This window comes from Anoplophora glabripennis, unplaced genomic scaffold, assembly GCF_000390285.2.
Source record: "Anoplophora glabripennis isolate ALB-LARVAE unplaced genomic scaffold, Agla_2.0 scaffold494, whole genome shotgun sequence".
Classification (NCBI taxonomy): Eukaryota; Metazoa; Arthropoda; class Insecta; order Coleoptera; family Cerambycidae; genus Anoplophora; species Anoplophora glabripennis.
This window is the reverse complement of record NW_019416714.1, coordinates 369,023-392,160: the sequence shown is the minus strand read 5'-3', so window position 1 is coordinate 392,160 and position 23,138 is coordinate 369,023. Positions and strand designations below refer to the sequence as shown.

The window sequence follows — 23,138 nt, the reverse complement described above, 5'->3', positions numbered from 1 at the left end:
AACCGTCTATTTTTTGAAAAACAATAGTAAAGTTATAGATTATTTTAAGATTTATAAAAGTTTTGTTGAAAATCAAACCGGTCAGAAAATAAAATGTCTACGAACCGACAATGGGGGCGAATATTGTGGAGCCGAACTGAAGAATTTACTCGAGACTGCAGGCATACAACATCAGCTTACCTGTCCATATACCCCTGAGCAAAATGGCAAGGCAGAAAGGCTTAATCGAACGATTATAGAAAAGGCTCGATGTCTTCTAATCGAAGCTTGCCTACCAAATGTTTTTTGGGCAGAAGCTGTATACACATCAGTCTATTTAATTAATCGCTTGCCCAGTAAATCTATAGAGAAAACACCAGAAGAATTATGGAATAATAAGAAACCAACCTTAAAGCATGCTAGAATATTTGGATGTAAAGCATATGCACATATAGATGACCAGAAAAGAAAGAAGTTAGATTCTAAGGCACTTTCTTGTATCTTTGTAGGTTACAGTTTAGAGTCAATGGCATACAGGTTATACGATCCAAACAGAAATATGGTGTTTGTCTCTCGAAACGTTCAATTTGCCGAAAATGAGAAAGGATGTACTCTATTAGAGGAATCAACTCATGAATCAGATAAATATTTTATTGATTTATCTGATCTTATAACAGAAGTTGAAATCCGACAAGATGAACCTATTATGGAAAATAATGATCAGATTGAAAGCAATCAAAATAGAAGAGAGAGTCCAGGTGATTTTACTGAAGAAAATAATGAAATATCCTCGGAAATATCTCATGATAGTGACTCAGATTTTGTCCCAGAAAGAGAAATGACAGCAGAGGTTGCAGTTCCAATGAATAGAGCTCAACGCNATTTCAAAAGTACGTATTTGTTAGTTCATATTTCATTTCAAAATTTAATGTAAAGTTATGTGCGTTTCTAATTAGAAATTTTAGAACTGACCTGGTAATATAATATAGTACCCCCTCGTATCTAAGCCTTCAAAATGGCGACCTCCTTTATTAACAAGTTTGCGCATCTTGACGCTCATTCTCCCTACTCCATATCTCTGGTCAAGCCACTGCTAGAAAACTAAAAAATAATATACTGTTTACTTTAACTGTTGAGGTTACAATTTTTTTATCTATACATTAAAAATATAAACTCAAAATAGTAATTTAAGATGTGGGAATCTTCTAATCGCGAAGAAAAAAAATTCAATGCAGAAACTTACAGTTAGTGCCAGGAAGTGGTTGTTTATTAATTATTAAAAACATTTGTTTTTAGGATTAATTGGTGAAGCCCAATTGCACAAGTTTAATTTTTTTTTAGAAAAATTTGGTAAAACAATTAACACATATAAGAGCCAATTTAAAAATTATTACAATATATCATCAGAACTGATTTTAATTGATGTAAATATTGTACGTAGGTACATTTATTTTTGTATGATGTATTTACTTTTTTAGGGCAATTTTTTTAAAATCAGTTCAGTTTTAAATTTAGTTCATTCAGATAATAAAATTTTAAGTCGAATTTTAGCCAGTTTAGGAGGAATATGTAAGGAAATTCAGTCTTTAGTAAATGAAGCGGAATGGTTTTATAGACAGTTTTTATTTTATAAAAGTAAGTAAATATTTTTTATATAGAATTTATTAACTCAGATAACTGAAATTACTGTAATATGTAAGTTGTAACTGATGTCTTACAAAGCAGTTGTAGTAAAAATCAATTAGAAATTTTTATAGGTAATTTTTTTTTTAAACTTATTTTTTGTACTTAAGTGGTATTTGGATATTTTATTTCTATCAAATTCTCTTTGTTGGGTTAGTCATTTTGGTACTAGTTAGAGCTTGAGCTTTGACACCCTGTAAAGTATAAAATATTTTTTTAAATGGGATATTATTTTCTTTATACTGACACACAAATTTTTTTTTGTCACACTGTAGATGAGTGGTGACTAGAGGATTTGATCCCGGAATCCCAACTGCTTTTCAATCCCAAAATTTTTTAAGTTTTCCTGATCCCGAGTTTTGCGGGATTGACATCATTTTAAAAAAGTTGCAAAATAGACTGCGTAAAGCGAAATGCTCATTGCCAGTGCTCTCAACAGATTTGGTTGCCTATCATTTTAATATAAAATACAAGAAGTTTTATTCCAAGTAAGTAGCACACATGAACCTAGTGGGCTTTCGATGCTTGCGTGGAATAAAACTTATGTATTTTGAACTAAAATGATAGGCAAGCAATTTTCACCTGGTTACTTGGTGATATAATTCATTTTTGTATTTTTGAATTTTCGCGGTCGCTAATCAATTTTCTGCCGCAATTGAGAGCACTGCTCAGTGTATTTTACAGAGCATTTTTAATATTATTTTTAAATACTTTTTGCTAAGAAACTTGCTTTACTACCTACTTACTAGGTGGTAAAGTATTTTGTATGATCTAAGTTTGTATAGAGACTGTTTCAGAGCAACACAAAAACAAGAGTTGTTGTTGAAAAATCAAATAAAAATGATGACATGTTTTTCTAAATTCTATTAATCTATTTGTGTAGTTGTACAACATTCAGGAAATAAAGAAAATTATTCAACTCAGCACAAGAGTTTATACAGTCCACTCTATCGAATAACACTAGGTAATTATATGAAAGTCGTCTATTTAGTTGCTGCTAAGAGAGATTTTTGTTAATTTTCGAAGTTTATTTGCATAGATTGTTACATAAAGGTTTTTTCAATTTATGTAAGCTTAGAGTGTTGAAATAAATTTGAAATAATATTAATTTTAGACTAGTGGTTGTTGAGTTTGACAGTTGTTGTGACATGTATGCGCTTATAATTAAAAATAATATAAAGTGTTGTTTTACCTGCTGAATCATTATTTAATTGCTAACGGTTATGGGCCCAGACCCCACACGCCTTCTGAATTGTTTGGATATATGGTAAAATTAGATATTTCTTCATCATAAGTTCTTGTACACGGAAAAATGTCGTATCAGTTGCCGCCGATTGAAAAGCTCAAGGGCCGTGAAAACTACGACTCATGGAAATTCGCTGTACAGACGTATTTGGAACATGAAGAACTGTGGGATTCAGTGCTAGGTACAGAAACTGACAATAAAAAAATAATTAAAGCCAGGTCGAAAATTATATTACTTGTTGATCCATGTCCAAAGTACAAAAACTGCCAAAGAAGCATGGGATAACTTGGAAGCTGCTTTTCAGGATTCAGGCCTTACAAGACGTGTTGGTTTATTGCGTGTTTTAATAACTACTACGTTGGAAAATAGTAATTCTGTAGAAAAATATGTAAGTAAATACAATCATTACCACCGCACTTAAATTATCAAGTATAGGTCTGACTGTTAGTGATGAATGGATAGGCACGATTTTGTTAGCAGGTCTTCCAGAAAGTTACAAGCCAATGATAATGGGCATTGAAAGTTCAGGTACTTCAGTGACTCGATCAAAACCAAGTTATTGCAAGACATATCAGTAGTTACGGATCCCGAAAACAAGTCAGTGGCTATGTATGGTGCTGCTAGTTCAAAGTCCATTAAGAACAAGTGGTCTACTCTAAAGAAAAACAAAAAAGGTGTACGTTGTTTTAATTGCAATAGGTATGGACACTTTGCAAGTCAATGTGAAAAGAAGGACAATATGGATAAGAGGTCAAAGCAAGTTGACTCCGCATTATTCTCCGTGTTCTCAGTGCAACATAAAAACAATAATTTGTGGTATTTAGACTCTGGTTGTTCAGCTCATATGACAGGAAATCGAGATGCACTAGAAACTGAAAGAAAGTCTGCGAAATTGGCTATCACCACTGCAAATAATAAAGAAATGTATAGAATCTCTTGGTGTTGTCAAGCTTTCTCTGTCAGTTGGAAGTAACAAAATATCAGACATCAAAGTGCACGATGTATATTTTGTCTCAGATTTAAAGGTGAATTTGTTATCTGTTAGCCAAATAGTAAACAAAGGCAACACTATTATTTTCAATTCTGAAGGTGCCAAGATTTATAATTCTGCAAATCAACTTATAGCTACAGCTACTTTAGAAAACAATTTATTTAAATTGGATTTACTTCCAAAGCAAATTAATGTTTCCGCTTGGTTCAGTAATGCAGATAAACAGTGTACTATGTGGCATAAGCGCTTGGCACATGTAAATACAGCTAGTTTAAACAAGTTGAAAAATGGACTTGTATATGGAGTAGACTTTTCAGACAATTTTCAACCGAATTTTGTATGTGAAACTTGTATGCTGGGAAAAAGTCATCGTTTACCATTTCATGCAAGTGAGACTAGATCTTCGCGAGTCTTGGAGCTGGTGCATTCGGATTTATGTGGACCGATGCAAGAGAAATCTCGCAGTATATGCTTACCTTCCTTGACGATTACAGTCATCATACAACCGTCTATTTTTTGAAAAACAAAAGTAAAGTTATAGAATGTTTTAAAATTTATAAAAGTTTTGTTGAAAATCAAACCGGTCAGAAAATAAAATGTATACGAACCGACAATGGGGGCGAATATTGTGGAGCCGACCTGAAGAATTTACTCGAGACTGCAGGTATACATCAGCTTACCTGTCTGTATACCCCTGAGCAAAATGGCAAGGCAGAAAGGCTTAATCGAACGGTTATAGAAAAGGCTCCATGTCTTCTAATCGAAGCTTGCCTACCAAATGTTTTTTGGGCAGAAGCTGTATNTTGGAGCTGGTGCATTCGGATTTATGTGGACCGATGCAAGAGAAATCTCTATCTGGTTCGCAGTATATGCTTACCTTCCTTGACGATTACAGTCATCATACAACCGTCTATTTTTTGAAAAACAAAAGTAAAGTTATAGAATGTTTTAAAATCTATAAAAGTTTTGTTGAAAATCAAACCGGTCAGAAAATAAAATGTCTACGAACCGACAATGGGGGAGAATATTGTGGAGCCGACCTGAAGAATTTACTCGAGACTGCAGGTATACATCAGCTTACCTGTCTGTATACCCCTGAGCGAAATGGCAAGGCAGAAAGGCTTAATCGAACGGTTATAGAAAAGGCTCCATGTCTTCTAATCGAAGCTTGCCTACCAAATGTTTTTTGGGCAGAAGCTGTATACACATCAGTCTATTTAATTAATCGCTTGCCCAGTAAATCTATAGAGAAAACACCAGAAGAATTATGGAATAATAAGAAACCAACCTTAAAGCATGCTAGAATATTTGGATGTAAAGCATATGCACATATAGATGATCAGAAAAGAAAGAAGTTAGATTCTAAGGCACTTTCTTGTATCTTTGTAGGTTACAGTTTAGAGTCAAAGGCATACAAGCTATACGATCCAAACAGAAATATAGTGTTTGTCTCTCGAAATGTTCAATTTACCGAAAATGAGAAAGGATGTACTCTATTAGAGGAATCAACACATGAATCAGATAAACATTTTATTGATTTACCTGACCTTATTACAGAAGTTGAAGTTAGACAACATGAACCTATAATGGAAGATAATGATCCGATTGAAGCAATCAAAATAGAAGTGAGAGTCCAGGTAATTTTACTGAAGACAGCAATGAAATATCCTCGGAAATATCTCATGATAGTGACTCAGATTTTGTCCCAGAAAGAGAAATGCCGGCAGAGGCTGAAGTTCTAATGAATAGAGCTCAGCGCTAAAGAAAACCTCCTTAAGGCAATGCAAAATTATGTATCATATTCAGTCATAACAAAAGCAGATGGTGATCCATTAGATGTTGAAGAAGCACTTAGCAGACAAGATAGGGACAAGTGGCTTCAAGCAATGCAAAACGAGTATGATACTCTCATTAAAAATAGTACTTGGGAATTGGTCGATTTACCACCAGGAAAAAAACATTAAATTGCAAGTTTTTCAAAACCAAATTCCAGAATGAAAATTCGCTTCAGTATAAAGCTTATTTAGTAATAAAAGGATGTGCTCAAAGAAAGGATTTGAATTGAAATTGATTGAGAATTGATTTTGAAGAAACATACTCACCTGTGGTTCGATACAGTACAATAAGGTATTTACTTGCGTTTGCAGCAGAAAATGACCTCGATATTGATCAAATGGATGCAGTTACTGCATTTTTGCAAGGCGAATTGTCAGAAGAGATATATATGATTCCACCAGAATGTTACGACAACACTAACAAGGTTTGTCGTTTAAAGAAGTCATTATTTGGTTTCAATCAACCTAGTCATTTATGGAACCAGAAGTTAGATTCATTTAAAAAAAAATGGTATGTATGGTGGCACATCGTTCAATAAGTCCCGGGACTAACTATGAAAACAACATTTTATCCGCAAAATTCTTTATTATTCATCAACATAATCTCCTTCAAGTGTAATACAATTGACTCAAAATGAGCCTCAGTAGCAGCGATCACCTCCTCATTCGAGCCAAATCTTTTTCATTGGAGCATCTTTTTGAGATCCGCAAAGAGCCAGTAGTCGCTGGGGGCCAGATCCGGCGAGTACGGAGGATGGGGAAGCAGTTGGAAGCCCAATTCGTTGAATTTGGTCATCGTTTTGATTGACTTGTGGCACGGTGCGTTGTCTTGATGAAAGATGACTTTCTTCTTCTTCATGTGTGGGCGTTTTTTCACGATTGCAAAGGTAGCGTCACTTTAACCACTATAGCTTTCTTGGTTATGTTTCGAATTACATCAAATTTTGACACATCTCATCTAAAGGTTGGTACTTCTGAACCTTGGTATATACATTGTATTATTAGCGCCATCTCTACGCTAGTCCCGGGACATATTGAACGATGTGTTATGTACTATAAAGTTTCAGATGAAATAAAATTGATTTTAGCTGTTTATGTAGACGATATAATCATTTTGTCTAACAACAGAGATGCTAAAATAGAATTAAAAGATCAATTAATGAAGAATTTTCAAGTGAAAGACCTTCATCCTGTGAAGAAAATATTTAATTAGGATTTCAAATAACCAGAGATAGAGTTAATAAAAAGATATGGATAGATCAGAAAGATTATTTAGAAAAGGTTTTAAGAAAATTTAATATGGACCAAAGTAATCCAGTGGATACTCCAATGTCTGCAGGTGAAAAGTTATTAAAAGAACAATTACCTATCGGGGACGAACGGAAAAGGAAAATGGAAAATGTTCCATATCAAGAGGCAGTTGGTAGTTTGTTGTTTGCATCACAGATATTGAGACCGGATATATGTTATGCAATTAGCTGTGTTAGTCGCTTCAATCAAAACCCTAGTCCGGCTCACTGGTCTGCAATCAAGCACATTTTTCGATACTTGAAAGGAACAATACATTACCGACTGGAGTTCAGTAGAAAAACAGAAATTGATAATTCAGATATAATTGGTTACTGTGATGCAGATTGGGGAAGCCATCCGAACGATAGGCGTTCAGTTTCGGGTTATATTTTCTTGAAAAATGGCTCTCCAATTTCCTGGAACACTAAGAAACAACCCACAGTGTAGCCTTAAGTACGACCGAAGCAGAATATATGGCTATATCATCTGCCGTACAAGAAGCTATATGGCTCCGAGGCTTAAGCTACGAACTCAGTGCCAACACGAAACCAACTTTATTATATATAGATAATCAGGGTGCTCAGAAATTGGCTTTGAATGGTACTTATCAAGCTCGCACGAAGCATATTGATATACGTCACCATTTTTTTAAGGAGAAATTTGATAATGGAATTATATCAATCAAGTATGTGTCAACTAATTACATGTTGGCAGATTCATTAACGAAGCCATTGGATAAAGTGAAATTCCTGAAGTGCACCAGAGGTCAAGGACTTATTTCAAATAGGGAGTGTTGAAATAAATTTGAAATAATATTAATTTTAGACTAGTGGTTGTTGAGTTTGAGAGTTGTTATTGTTGTGACATGTATGCACTTATAATTAAAAGTAATAAAAAACGTTGCTTTATCTGCTGAATCATTATTTAATTGCAAAATAGAGATTTATTCTTGAAAAAGAATAATTTTAACATAAAGATTGAGCGATTTTAGGTCTGATTAGTCTGACTCTAAGTCTTATTACTAAGAATGATTAAATTAGCTAGATGTATACTCTAAAATTCACTGATTTTTGTCTAAATTTTAATTATGTTCATTTTTGTCTAAATTTTGATTACGTTGATTTTTATCTAAAGTGCCGCGAAATCGAATTCCCTAGCGGTGACATCGTTGATATTTCTTTTAAATGGGATTGTATAATTTTTTTGCTTGTTTTGATTGTTTTTTTATTCTCTTTCCAATCATATAAAATTTTCATGCCTTTGCATAACGAAATTTTTTGACTTTAGTTTACGGTGCTCGTTTTCTAAATCATATCAAATAGAAGGCGCTGGAAAAACAATTTTGCATACTGCTATCTGTCACATATTTGTTTGTCACCTTTCAAGTTTAACATAACAAAATGAATGATTTCAATGAAGAAGTTATGCTGCAGATTTATTATGAATGTAGAAAAAACAGTGTTGCAGCTTTACAATTATATCGACAACGTTCTCCTAATAGAATTTCCCCTAACAGAAGAAAGTTTAGTAAACTTGAAGCAAATCTAAGACACTTAAGGTATAGGAAAAATATGTATGTAACAATATGTGATTGATAGCAGTATGCAAAATTTTTCCAGTGCTTTCTATTTGATATGATCTAGAAAGCGAACACCAAATGCTGAAAGTTTTCTCATTTTTTTTTCAAAAATTTCATTATGCAAAGGCATATAAATTTCATATGGTTGGAAAGATAATAAAAAAAATCTGCAAAAAAATTAATATAACTCCATTTAAAAAAAAATGTGAAAAAATAGTGACGGAAAAAAATTACCTCTATGAAAAAAGTTTTTAAATTCCACTTTTTGTTGTTCTCTACACAGAGTTGGTACAGATTTCAAATAGCCCGTTATACAGTGGTACTATTGCTGTCGTCATTAAAGATATGAAATCAAGTAATTAATTAGTTATTTGTATGTTGCAGATACTGGTAAACTTTCGGATCATCACATATCTGTTAGTAAAATGATCGAATCATTACAAAAAGTTCATTGCTATATTAATCGTGTCCAACATGTGACAGTTTTAACGTTACGACAATTAAGTGCAACATTAGGAAAACGTTTTTATATTACTAGTAATACCTCTAGTTTTCTGGTAAGTGTTTGATTCTGCATTGCAACTATTAGCTACTTTCTATGAGCTTTCACGGTTTTGCATAATTTTGCAAGTTTTCGTATTAGAATGTTAATATTTGTTTGTTATTAACTGTACTTATAGATTTAAAAAGTAAACACAATACAGTAGATAGTAATTTTTTATTTAATATGAGAATTTGAAGTAATATGAACTTACAGCTAAAAAAATATTAATTCCTGTAGTATATATTAAATAAAACAAAAATAAATGTACCTATGTTTAAAGTGACAGCCTCCTGGATAAATTCTATTAAATCTCTCAGAAATAGGATATGCTAAAATAATAACTCCATATATATTCACTTAATCGTTAAAGATTATAAAAATAACAAATGTATATTTCGGAAAAAAGTTGAGAGACAAATCATCCCCTCCTTCGTTTGAGCTTACACAAAAGTTGTGCGGGTGTAAAATAAAAGTTGTGCAACCTTTCAACTGAGTATTTTTAAAAATAATGGAATTAGAAAAAAATCTATTTTACAGAGTCTTCGTTAATGATATGCGAATATTTATGGGTGTAATTCTACATGTAAAATTAATGATAGTTAATGATAGCAGGACAAAAACTCAGGAGAGCACTTATCATTTGAGTTGAACGGGGATTTTAAAAATAATTTTATTTCATCAATCAAATCGAAAATGCTATCCATCTTAAAAAAATGCCTAATATGTTTTTTAAGTTTTGAGGGTCTTTTCTTAACCCTTAATTTGGTAATGTGTACTATAGGATACATAATTTTTAAAAAATCACAAATGCCAGAATAGCACGTATAGCCCTCTGTTATGACTGCTAGGTATTAATATAATCCAATTCCAAAGTTGCAACGCATTTACAGAGTCATCTCTTCTGTGACAGTAAAACTACTCAAGTATTTAATCAAAATGGCCGCAGGCTGTAGCAGTTGGTCAGCACCTCAGGCAAATTTCATCAAATTTTACACTTTTCTGTAATACAGTTTGCATGTTATTGGTCATAACTCTTTAGACAAACACCTTTAATAAGATTCTATACACTTTCTGTAGTTCACACGATGTGTTTTGTGGTGTAAATACTTTGTTATATAATATGTATCCTATAGTGCACATCGCCAAGTTTGCATATTATAGTAGATGTTACTCATAAGATACATCACCAAGTTTGCATAGTGTAGTAGCTGTTATTTATAAGACACATTGCCAAATATTCTTATAGCAATATTTGACTGTAACAACTTTTTAGTGTTTTTCAAAAATACATTTTTAAAGGTATTTGTGAGGGTGTTTGTCTAATAAAAACATAGGCACCATTACAATTAATATATCTCAGGGAACTAAACTCGGCCCTACATTTTCATCCAGAACTGCTAAAATTATTGCACTACTATCACCTGAAAATGGAGCTTCCGATGATGAAGACGTATCTAGCGATGATGACGTCGAAAGCGTATTAAAAATTTATGAAATGGATAATGTAGCACCTGATGCAACATCACTGGAAGATTCATTTAGTTCTGAGGCGCCCTCTTTACCAAATTCAATAAGGGACGTTTTAGAGGATGCTATATATTTTTCATGATGAAGTGTGTTTGAAAGATTTTAGATATGAAATTGCGAAATTGCTGAAAATGAAAGATAGAGTGAAACGAAAAAGGAATTTTGCAGAAACACCACACTCTTCACATCACATAATCAAACGCCCTGTTGCTGCAAGACCACCTAAATGCGGTATGAGGCTGTGCCTGGTGAAGGACCAAAAATAATTTTTTTTAAATTTTGTTTGCAATACGTCACCAAAGATGTTATTTAAATATATTTATATGTATAAAAAGCAAGAATTAAAGTTTATTTTTCTGAATTTTTTAAATGTTTTTATGTATCCAAACTTGGCGATGTATCCTATAGGACACAGCTCATATTTTTTTTCCTTTCCAAAAAAATTTTTTTTTCTAATCCTTTGTTTAATATGGGGCCTAATTTATGCAATTTTATGTTTTTTTTATTTTAATTAGCTTTAACACCATTTTGCCAATTTAAGGGTTAATGATAATAGGCCGTAGAAAAGATCACATGTCAAAAAATATAATATCAAAAAGTAGGCCTTTTTGAGTACTACCACATAAAAAAAAAGAATTTTGTATATCGGCCAACGCCATCCTAAATACGGAGGTGTCCCGACTTTAAGTGAAACACACTATATAAATATTGATTAATTTCCTTCTTTTTCCTAAAATTTTAACACCCCGTTTATAAAGCAAACTATCATTGATTTTCCATCCCTTAAATATATGCATATCATATTACTCGTATGTTGACTAAGAAATTCGTAAATGAAAAATGTTATAAGGGAAAGCCTAATATTTTTATTAAAAGAATCAGTGCTTAACGATTTGAAGTGTATTTTTTTTATAACACCCTAAATAATTTAAAGTCTATTAATATTGAAATAAGCAGTGAATTAGATGTAACGTCAGTCCTGTACGCAATAGAATTTTTAAAAATAAGAGGTTTTTTATATAAATATTTTTTCACAAATTATTTGTTCTTGAGATACAGGATGTTAAAGTTACAAAAAAAAATATTTTTTTATGTTTGCCAAACTGATAGAGCTATATCTAGAAAGAAATTTGGTGCAGATTGTACCTGGATAGGCTGCTGTAATATGCGGCAGTTTCAATTCTTAAGCAGCTAGTGATGAAGTTATTAATGATAGCTTCAAATAATTAAAAAAAAAGTAGTGTTGCAATGTACCAGGTAATACTAAATTAAATATGTTCAATAAAGCTTTTAAACTGAAGTAAAAAAGTCTTGAAATTTTTTCACAGCAATTTCGATTTTTTATTTCTCATGAAATTTATTAGATTTACTACTTTATTATTATATTTATTTATATTAGATTGAAATGAGAGGCTCTATTTAATTGAATCCAGAATTCTATAGTAAATTTAAAGGAATATATCTTCCAACAGAGTGACTAAATCCTCATCAAGAGCGTAAAAATGCTATTGAATTATCTCTCCGGAAAAATAAAATTAATTTAAATTAACTTAACTATTCAATGTGCAATTTTTTTTTCAAAACATGTAAAAAATGACTTACTTTTGACACAAATTTTTAATGTACGTTTGTTGTTTCTAACAACTGCGAAATGTCATAAAAATGTATTTTTAACTTATATTCATTAACAATCGACTAGATCATGTCATTCATTGTAGGAAATATTTAACAATTTGGGAGATCTGTTCATATGCATATTAAAATTAGATAGTTTACTAGAATCCCAAACTCTAAAAGAACATTGGTTTTCGTACAGAAGATTGGTAAAAAATATGTACCATAATCACACGAAGTATGATTTTGAAAGAGAACAGTTGTCATCATTGGATAAGACATTGATGGTCCTTGAAAATGACTTATTAATGGGAGGGATGTTAAAGGTAATGTACTAACTTTTTTACATATATACATTTTCCTCATTTTAAATTCTTTTAAAGGTTTTGTTTTATGTATAAACAGGGTGTTTTGCAAAAGAGCCGATACAGAGCAGGGGCATGTGAACCCAAATTATGGTGATTTAACGGAACTTATCTTTATACTATGTTGCGCCCCTGAGAGGTGGCCTTGAAGGTGGGGTTTCAAATTTCGAAAAAAAATCAATCCTTTAAAATGCCCTCAATTGAACTCTATTTACTGCCGATTAATGCTCTTGGTAGACATGCACCGTGTACCAAATTTGGTTTTTCTAAGTTCAAATATAACTGATATATTGATTTTTTTCCAAATTTCAAATCCCATTTTCAAGACCTATAACTTTTCAGGGATGCAGCTTAGTATGAAGATAAGTTACATTAAATCGCCATATTTTGGGTTCTCCTACATGCCCCTGTTCTGTGTTTGTTTTTATGCAAAACACCCTGTATGTATATCCTTATACCGGGTTTTGGGAAAATTTGGGAAACCCGTATTTTTTATTTTTGCCATGTGGCCTCCTCTTTTGAAGTTACAGACCCCTGAAATCTGCCCTTAACAATAATCTTTTTTTTATATCTCAGGACCCTGTTGTACGAGAATCACTAAATTTGGTACATAGGAGTTTTATGACATATGGAATCTGATAGTGCTAACCTTTTTAGTGGGGAACTCCCTTAAGACACTTTTTCGTGGGCGCCCTTGTCCTTGGAGCCAAAAAAATTTGGTTGCATATTTGAATTTCTTAAAAATTATTTTGTCCGCTAGAAAGTCACTGAATTTAGAAACTTTTTTGTCCTTTGATATTTTTTTCGTAAACGCAATGTTTTCGAGAAAAATGGCAAAATGTGATCAAATATATTCTACGTAGGTTGCTGGTGTTCGCAATTAACAAATTTATTTTTTGACAGTTATCAGTAATCAATAGTCAGATTATTATCTCTTCTATATTTGTTAAAAAAATGTTGATATTTTCCACAACGAATACATCCATATCATTCGATGTTTTCGCGTTGGCACCAGCCACTTATGGAGACATGTTCTGTAATTGTAAGAAGATCCAATGCAGGAAGACGTCGTTTGTTAACACCCTATCAAGAATGAAATATCTTGAATTTAATTGAAGAAAACTCATTAGCAATATCTGTTGGGTTATAATCGTTGTTAGATGTTATTATTGGACCACATTTCTTGCTCTCTGGTCTACACAGAATACAAATAAACAGAAATGCCATTTTATTAAAACTTCAAATTGCTTTGGTGAAGTTTTTATTAACAATTTGGTTTTAAAATTAAATTTAATTAGAAGACAAAGGCAAAAAAATTTCTAAATTCAATGGCCTTTTAGAGCACTAATAATTTTTAGGAGAAAATAACAATGGCGCAAACCGTATCTCTATCTGTTACCATTTTCGAGCTAGAGGGTGTTCCTCGATATTTTGCTAAACTGACTGGTGCCCTTTTCTCGTTTCCCTTTCAAGATTTCTTAAAACAGTTTGAAACTTCTACAGGCACTTTTTTAGATACATTTGATGGCATAAAAATAAATGTGATAAAATTTTTAGTTCTTGTGATATGATACTACTTTCTTTTATATGGAACATCTTGTATTTTAGTTCAGACTCGGAAAGAGGTCTAAAAATGCATTCCAAAAATATGTACTTATTATTTTTTGTGAATTTGCGGAAAATATATAATTTTTAAGATACCAATGATACTTAAGTTTTCTGACTGAGAAGCATTTGAAAACAAACAAGTTTGACGTATAACATTATTAGAAGCCTATTAACAAAAATCAAAAATGGTACCTTTACTCAAATTAAGGCAAATACAATTTAATAAATTGTTTTAATCTAAGAATGAAAATGCATGTAGTATTATCCGTTTAACACCACTATCTACTTCTATTTGTCTAGATATTAGGATTTTGTCTAACACACTGTAGAACATCATTTTCCTGCTCTTCTCGGTTAGCTCTGTTGTAAATTTTGTTCCTCGGTTTTGTGTACGATCCATAAGTATTCAAATTCAATTTGAATTTTTCGAAAATTCTCAAGCTGGGTTGTGGTTTCTCTGGCTACCTTAAAATATGTAAATTAAATGTACGTCAGACATATTACGTTAATTTTACTACATTTCAAATTTAGATTAAAATATTTTATTAAATTGCATTTGTCTTCATTTGAATAAAAAACCATTTCTGATTTGTGTTAACAGGCTTCTAATAATGTTACACGTTAAACTTTGTTTTCAAAGCCTTCTCAGTCAGAAAACTTAAATATTGTTGGTATTTTGAAAATTTTATTTTCCGCAAATCTACACAAAAAATAAAAAGTAGATATTTTTGGAATGCATTTTTAGCCATCTTTTCGATTTTGAAATAAAATACAAGGTGTTCTATACAGGGTGATTCAGAACTTATCCAAAAAAAAATTCTGGATGTACAGGCAACCCTTACAAATACAATTTTGTAAAAAAAAAAATCAAAAAGGGCAGTTCGAAAATGATTTAAAAATACACTTCTACACGGCACTGGAAACTGGTCCACTGTAAAACCTGACCTTGCACAATGCGACCGGCATGGCGGTGTGATAAAAATGGACAAAAACTTTCGCAAGGAAAGAAATATGTAAATAGAATTTTATCGCATTTATTTTATATTGGCAAATTCAACTGCTTCTGCCTTTATTAATTAATACAATTAATTTGTGTTTTTAAATAATAAAATCATTTGACATACCCGATGTTACAACAACAATTGTTCAAAATTTTATCCACCAACGTGTAAACACATTTGGGTCCGTTTTACTCAGTTTCTACGAACTAACACAAATGTTGTCTTGCTTCACCATATCACAAATGCTTCACCATAAATTAAAACGATATCCATCAACTCCGAGTTGCTATACACGCAAACCATTTTTGACACTAACTACTAAAATAACTATTGTAAACACCACAGATATCAGGTAAATACTATTGCAACGACGATTGCAAAATCTGATTTCAGTATTTGGAGTTGCTGAGGCACGTGGCTCTCCACGCGCATTGCGAATGACGCTAGAGACTACAGTTGTCCAGCTATGTAGTCGTTGAATGTACTATAACTTCAATAATTTTTTTCTCTGAAACTGTAAGGATTTTACAAAAATTTTTTTTACGATATTGATTCCATTTCTCATGCCGCATCTATTCCCAAATTTTTTTGGATAAGCTCTGAATCACCCTGTATAAAAAAAACAAGTTGTGGTCATATCAAAAAAACTAAAAATATTATCACATTTATTTTTATGCCATCAAATGTATCTCAAAAAAGTGCCTGTAGAATGTTGAAACCGTTTTAAGATATCTTGAAAGGGAAACGAGATAAGGGCAGCAGTCAGTTTAGCCAAAAATCGAGAAACGCCCTGTAGCTCGAAAACGGTAACAGATAGAGAGATGCAGTTTATGCATTGTTATTTTCTCAAAAAAAGAGTTCAGGCTCTGTCTATCAGATTTAAACAATGATGGATTCGCAATAACCCTTGAAAACCGACCAATTAGAACCATTCTTACTATTAAAAAATGAAAACAAAATTAATTTTTTAATTTCAGAAATGCGTCCACAGAGTATGCAAAGTGTAAATCCTGCATACAAAAATTTCAGACGAGCTGGAAATATATTTTCCATCAAATTTGTAATACCCATTCTAGGTGGAACCAAGGGTGATACAGTATTTATTTTTCATTTAAGATAATTTCTGTATTGTGTCAACAGACACTATTGATATACCCCTGTGTGGTAGAAGTACTCAATACTCAAAAAAATACAAAAGAAGTGTTAATTTTTAGTTTTACATATTTCCTGTATCTTATAATTAGAAACAAGAAGAATAAATGTTAAAACCATGTATTCATAAATTTATACAATGAATATTCTTCATTTTTGATATTGTATTATCTATACATACATAATAGATGGAGGCAAGAAAATTGTTTGAATTATTTACAAATAAAATTTGTAAATAGTTCATTGATAATAAATAATAAGGAAAAGAGCAAGGCGCTGCGTTTATGGTTAATATAACAATTAATACCCCCACAATTGCACATTATTTATTTTTTGTACAATCATATATGCTGACTAACCAGCTCTGTCTCCACATTCAGCTGACTGACTGACATAACTTTTATTTATATGTAATATAGAATTTGTAAAACGATTTGCAGCCTTAGTAAATTAATTTTATTACCTCGGTAGCTACGACAACTTTGATAGTGTACCTTAAACACCTGTTCTTAGTTTTGCTTGACTGTCTAACTATCAAAAAACTAGGCTTAGTAGATTCAAACCATTTTTTTGCCTCTGGCTCTTGGTCTAATATTTATTTTTGATTTTAGACAATAATGGAAAAATGTTTAGAAGACAAAATTTTATACTCTCAAGTTAAAAGTTGCAGCTTAAATCAGGAATTGAATGCTTATCTAAATCATTTATTAGATACCCTTGAGAAAGATACGGAGCACGTTTTATTTGTGCATCAATGGCTAAAATTGAATGTATTGTTCGTCTTCTACTTAAACATATTTGGCACTTCTGATAAAAAATTAATCAAAAGAACTTTAGAATTGGATAAAAAGGTAAGAATCTATTTTATAAAACACAATAGACTCTCCAATAATAGTGAAAAATTGTTGATCTTTGATATTAAAAATATTTATATATATATATATATATATATTTCAGGAAACTTCTAACTAGTCTGGTAACACTACAACCAAATTTAAACCTAATTATGCTACATATGTAAAACGTACCACAAAATAAAATTATTGATTGTCTTACTTTCATGCATATAAAAACATATATTTTTGATTTTCTTAATTTCTAATATATTTGTATATTGAATCAGAACTATTGATTTAGCATGACTTCTAGTGCAACTGTCGGGGTCGATGCCATTGCCCCCGTTATACCTAAATAGGCCAATCTCTGAATTCTATTCAGTTTTTCTCACGCTGTGGTCTGTTGTGTTTTTTGTCACCATTCCACAACACCGCAGAGAATCCTAGGTCTTACTATCGATGTATACAACCAGTATGACATCTTTGGCTTCAGTCCCCAGGTGCTCCCAATAAGGTAACGGCATACACACATTGTCTGCTTCGCCTTACTCACCACATTTTCCAAGTGCGCATTCCAGGTAAGCTTATTATCTAGTATCACTCCTAGATATTTTGCTTCCCTGGAAAGCCTAATAAACCTCTCCCCTATTATAGGTTCAAAGAGTCCAATCAAATTCCTTCTCCTGGTGAAGGGTACTACGATCATTTTGTCAGGGTTTACTGACAGTGCCTGCCCCTTACACCAGTCATCTATCCATTTCAAAGCATCTTTCATGAGTTCTGAAACGATAATATTATGATTCCCGACTATGAGAACGACTAAGTCGTCCGCATAGCCTTGTGCATAAAATCCCTTTCGAATAAGGCCCTCCAGTGCGCCATCCACCACTAATCCCCATAACAAGGGAGACAGTATGCCTCTCTGGGGGAAGCCCTGGCCTACCTTACACTTGGATGTCTCTCCCGAAAGGGTAGCCGTTACTGTCAGGTTTCTCAACAGGGATCTATCCAATGACACAAAGTGTCATCAAGGCCCTTGTTGCGAACTACCGAATTAATAGATTCGAAAGGTGTATTATCAAATGCCCCTTCAATATCTAAAAAAGCTGCCAAAGCTAGATCTCTTTGTCGTCCATCGCCCTCTCTATCCTAGAGACTAGGTTATGAAGGGCCGTGTCGACTGATCTGCCTGCCTGATAGCTGTATTGGTACTTGTGTAGAAGATTTGCCTTCAACATCCCATTCCTTATAAGCCTATCAATTATTCTCTCCAACGTTTTCAGGAGAAAAGATGTTAAACTTATCGGGCGATATGCCTTTGCTTGTGCATACGATGGACGCCCTGGTTTAGGAATAAACGCCACGTTTGTCAATCTCCATGCCCGCGGTATATAACCAAGTGCAATGCTGGCTCTGAAGATGTGATTTAAGACTGGAGCTAGACAGTCCACCCCCTGCTGCCCACATAGAGAACTTTCATAATAAAAAAATTGAACAAAATTTACAAAAAAATTCCATAAAATTCTTCATAATAGGGAACTTACATGAAATTTTAATTTGATATAAAAGTTGGTAAATAGATTAATAGTAATGCAAAAATCATATTAAAAGTGGAATTTATATATTTTTTTTATGAAAAAAGAATATTAACTATTAAAATTACTCACAACTAGTGTCAGACTTGCGACTTGCTTCACAGAATTTTGATATATTTTTTAACACAAGTTTGATTTGTGGCCATGGCATACCAAGATAAGTAAAAAATATTTTATATTTAACAGGAATCACTTTTCTGGAAATATCGACAATAAGAAAGTTTACAAGAGGGGAGTATTTTATTTGGGGCTCAACTTTTTTTTTTTAGTGAATTACCTCTATTTTTATTTGATATTTTGCAAATTTCGTTCAAAATTTTGACCCACAAAAGTGAATTTAAAGTTTATCCTTTAAAAAACATTACGGCCCCACACCTCAGTATCAAAGTATGATCACTTTAAATTTGACCATCTATCACTATCATGAAGCATTTGATGATCTTGTATGTAAATGAAAATGTAACTGTGTTAAAAATATATAAATCTTCATTTCGATTTCAGGTATCCGCATGTACTTTAATTGGAAATATTTTATGGTATCCGGAACAGTTTCTATTAAAACATATCCAAAACTCGGAAAAATATATTAATGAAAAAACTGTAGATAGTTACAGACTAAGCATTTTACAGTACAAAAGTCAAACGTTACCGAAAGAATCAGATATCTTATGTGCCCAGGTTAGTATATCTCTATTCTCATACAGTGGTTTTGAGAAAAATACATTTAAAGTTTCACATTTACATTTTGCAATTTCTTAAATTATTACTATACTTAAATATAGTGTACTCCTGGAGCTATCAATCAATTTGTTGTCTATGTATCATTCTACCTTCTCAAGTAATTTCCTTTGCATGTTGAAATGAGTTAGAGAATAATTAGTACTTTGCACATTTTTCTTATAAACTTTGTTTACAAAAATTGAAGCATAAATCAAGTTGTCATATATTAAAAATTCTCTACCAGAAAAAAAATCACCTATAATTAAGGTAGACATTAAAAAAATTATAGTATGTTAATTTTTTTTAATTGAACTAAAAATAACTGAATTATCATGGCATTTGGTATGATACACCCAGTGTCTTAGAAAAATGAGTTCAACAGAAAATTTCTTTAGGGTTGTCATTTTTTGGTGGATTTGAAGAAAATAACCGAATTGAATACAAGAAATTTGAGAACTAAACATTTCCAGAGTATTGAACATTTGTTAATTGATGGGCTGACGTTAATACAAAAAATCTCTTCTGTGATTAAATGGACTTTGAATGTGCACACAGAGAAAGGTTTGCCAGTCACAAAATCTGTAGTATTGGCTGTTTGCAAACTAACTGAAGTACTGAAGAGCATATGTATCATGTTCAACAAAAACCTAATATCAATGGTTTACATAATTTTGTTAATCTGTCAACATTTATCTCATAAAGCTTTAAGTATTCTACATAATATTCGGGTAAGTAAAATAAAATGTGTATTAAAAAAATTTCCTGTTTATACAGGGTGTTCCTTGATGATATGCAAATATTTAAGGGTGTGATTCTAAATGGAAAATTAATGATAGTTTGGTTTATAAACTATGGTTCAAAAATGTTTCATTGCGGAAATGCGGAGTGTTAAAATTTTACATATACATATATTTTGTTCTTAAATATCATTTGTATATCTTCATTTATTTACCAGGTTATATAAATTATTGAACATTGTTGTTTTGCTCTTAACAGATGATTCCTCTTCCTTAGTAGATCATATTTTTGTTAGAATACTATGTTGATCGTAAGAAGTTACACTATGCTCCAATTCTAAATATAATTTACAAAAGCTTTTACTGAAAAACATTTTTCTAAATAACAAAATAGTTTCACACAAATATGAAATTGCAAATGGTGTCAAACATTTTAAATTCTCAGATATTCAACATACTAAAATGCCTTTTTAATGTGTAATAATAACACAGGGCAACAAAATTTGACGAAAGATCACACCCAAAAACCAGATCTCACTTGCCCTAAGGTTTTTGGTACGCAGAATCCGAATCCGGTGTCAGAATTGCTCCTATATGTCACGTTTCCGAGATATCCTAACCTAAAAGTACAAAAAACACATTTTTTGTTATATTTGAGCTTATATCACAGAGCGAAAGAAATTTTTTTCTTAAAACGAATCAAACTCTCTAAAACTACCATTCTTACCCTTCAAAACGCTTTTTTAAGAATTGAAAAAACTTTTTTATTCGCCTAGATATCATTGAATGAAATTAGGTACTTTAGCGTTTTAATAACAATGGTAATAAAATTGAAAAAAGTTCTTCAAGAAGCGGAAGTAATATATTTATATGTTTTTTGGGTCGCCCAATCCGAATATGACCTCCAAATTATTCTATCACTTTAGGATTCTGAGATTTCCTAACCTAAAACTGCAAAATCAACGATTTTAGACTGAACTATCGGTATTAACCTCTATAACTGTAACACGGAGTCATTTAACATAAAAGCACGTAACCTATAAACACTACACTTACAACAGATTAACCTAAGTACACAATAACCTTTAAGCGCTAAATCCCAGACAGGTTAACCCAAGTGCACAATAACCTGCGGGGGCTACACCCCAGACAGGTTTGTCTCTGTCATTACAGTACAATTTGTCATACAACTCCTTGTAAAGTGTACAAAACATTTGAAACTTTGACAACTTCTATTTCAGTAAAATCATCTATTTTACATGTCTGCAATGAGATAAATAATTTTATTGTGACAAATAAATATTAATGTAATTATAGAAGGAAACAAAAAATGTCAAATTTCAGACTGATAAATGGTACTTATTTAGAATTATGGCATACATTTTTATTTACATATATTTCAGAAACAATTCACACAAGAAAAATCTTATAAGGAACATCAGTTAGATGTTTTATCATCACTAAATGTATGTGAGCAAGCATTGAGAGGTAAATAAAAGTCAATATCTTAAATGAAATTTATTTATTTTTATCATGTTTTAGGACCTAACACTAATGAAACTTTGCTGTTTGTAAATTTGTCTTTATCAGCTAGTGGATTAAGTGCGTCAAACCTGGAGGAAATACGATCTATCTTAAATAAACTAGAATTGATGATAAATTTCACCACCTTGCTGAAGGACATTTCTAATTGCTCATTCTTATATTGGCATCAAAATTACATACTACCAGTGTATTTTTCGAAACTTATAACTTCAAAAGCAAATTTATCCAGGTATCAGGTGAGATATATGTATAGTATATAAACATGTAAATGAAAGAATAAATACATTAATATTAATAAAGTATAAGAAGTAGTAAAAAATAAGTAAATTATTAATTGTTAATGATATATTTAGAAATAAAATTTCAGTCAGTGTATCTGGGTTTTCACAAATAGTGTCAAAATTTCAATCACACATTTAACTTAACAATAGTAACAATTTTTATCTAATGTTTTTTTTAATCTTTGTTTTTAAGATAATATAATTTTTTTAAATTGTACATTTTTGTTACCCGCTACTGGCGCATAAGTCGAACCACTTAGTTGAATTAATAATAAATAATAGAAAAAAGTACAAAAGTAGAGAATAACTAGTATTTAAGCTAGCAAAAAATTTTAAGAGGAATCATTGCATAAAACATTTGCATACGTTATTTTGGTATAGATATCTCTAATTCATAGGCAGCTCCTTAGTGATATTTTAAGGGGTAAAAAATACTAAGCAAAAATTTGAGCTTTCGAAGTTGCTTTTTTAAGTTCATGTTTAAAACTTTTACTCTTATTCCTAGGACATCCAGCATTGTTAATTTATACAGTACAGTAGTACCACAGAGATAAGAAATTTTCTTTAAAATAAATTCATGTAGGTTGCAATATGAAAATTAAATTTTTTTATTTAAAAATACTTTTACATACTGATTATTAGTCCAATTAACTAAGCCTTTAAATCGAAATTTTGCCAACTTGGCTGAATTTTTGATATGAGTTAGTTTAAGGTATATTATAACAATAAGTGAGAGTAATTTTTTGTTCAACCCCCGGCCAAGGGTGGAAAAAGATAAAACAAAGGGCTTTTTCAAGATAACTCAAAAAGGGTAAGAGCTAGAAAAAAAAGTTTTTCATGAAAGTTGTAAAGCAGACAATTCTACATAAAAATGGCCTCTTAACTTTTTCTTGTACTATTACAATTAACAGAGTTAGGGAGGCTAGAAGTTAAGGGAAGATTTCAGAAATTTAAAAAAAATCATAACAAACAGAAAAATGATTGAATTTTGTAATTTTTTTTTTCAATCT

General features: G+C 31.6%; 1 protein-coding gene across 3 annotated transcripts in view; it reads left to right on the top strand.

The window, feature by feature from the left end:
• Window positions 1-1,064: 1,064 nt before the first annotated feature.
• Window positions 1,065-23,138, top strand: part of LOC108907911 (WASH complex subunit 4) — a 41,889-nt gene continuing 19,815 nt past the window's right edge. Inside the window, exons 1-10 of one of the 3 annotated variants that reach the window (XM_018711748.2) lie at window positions 1,065-1,223; window positions 1,276-1,403; window positions 1,458-1,614; window positions 8,988-9,160; window positions 12,393-12,614; window positions 17,026-17,265; window positions 19,347-19,523; window positions 19,961-20,293; window positions 21,706-21,790; window positions 21,845-22,083. In XM_018711748.2, coding sequence (XP_018567264.1) covers window positions 1,172-1,223; window positions 1,276-1,403; window positions 1,458-1,614; window positions 8,988-9,160; window positions 12,393-12,614; window positions 17,026-17,265; window positions 19,347-19,523; window positions 19,961-20,293; window positions 21,706-21,790; window positions 21,845-22,083 — 1,806 coding nt within the window. In that variant the 5' untranslated portion in view covers window positions 1,065-1,171. Of the gene's footprint in view, window positions 1,224-1,275; window positions 1,417-1,457; window positions 1,615-8,987; window positions 9,161-12,392; window positions 12,615-17,025; window positions 17,266-19,346; window positions 19,524-19,960; window positions 20,294-21,705; window positions 21,791-21,844; window positions 22,084-23,138 lie in introns of all 3 variants that reach the window. The other 2 variants (XM_018711749.2, XM_018711750.2) reach the window with 2 other exon arrangements.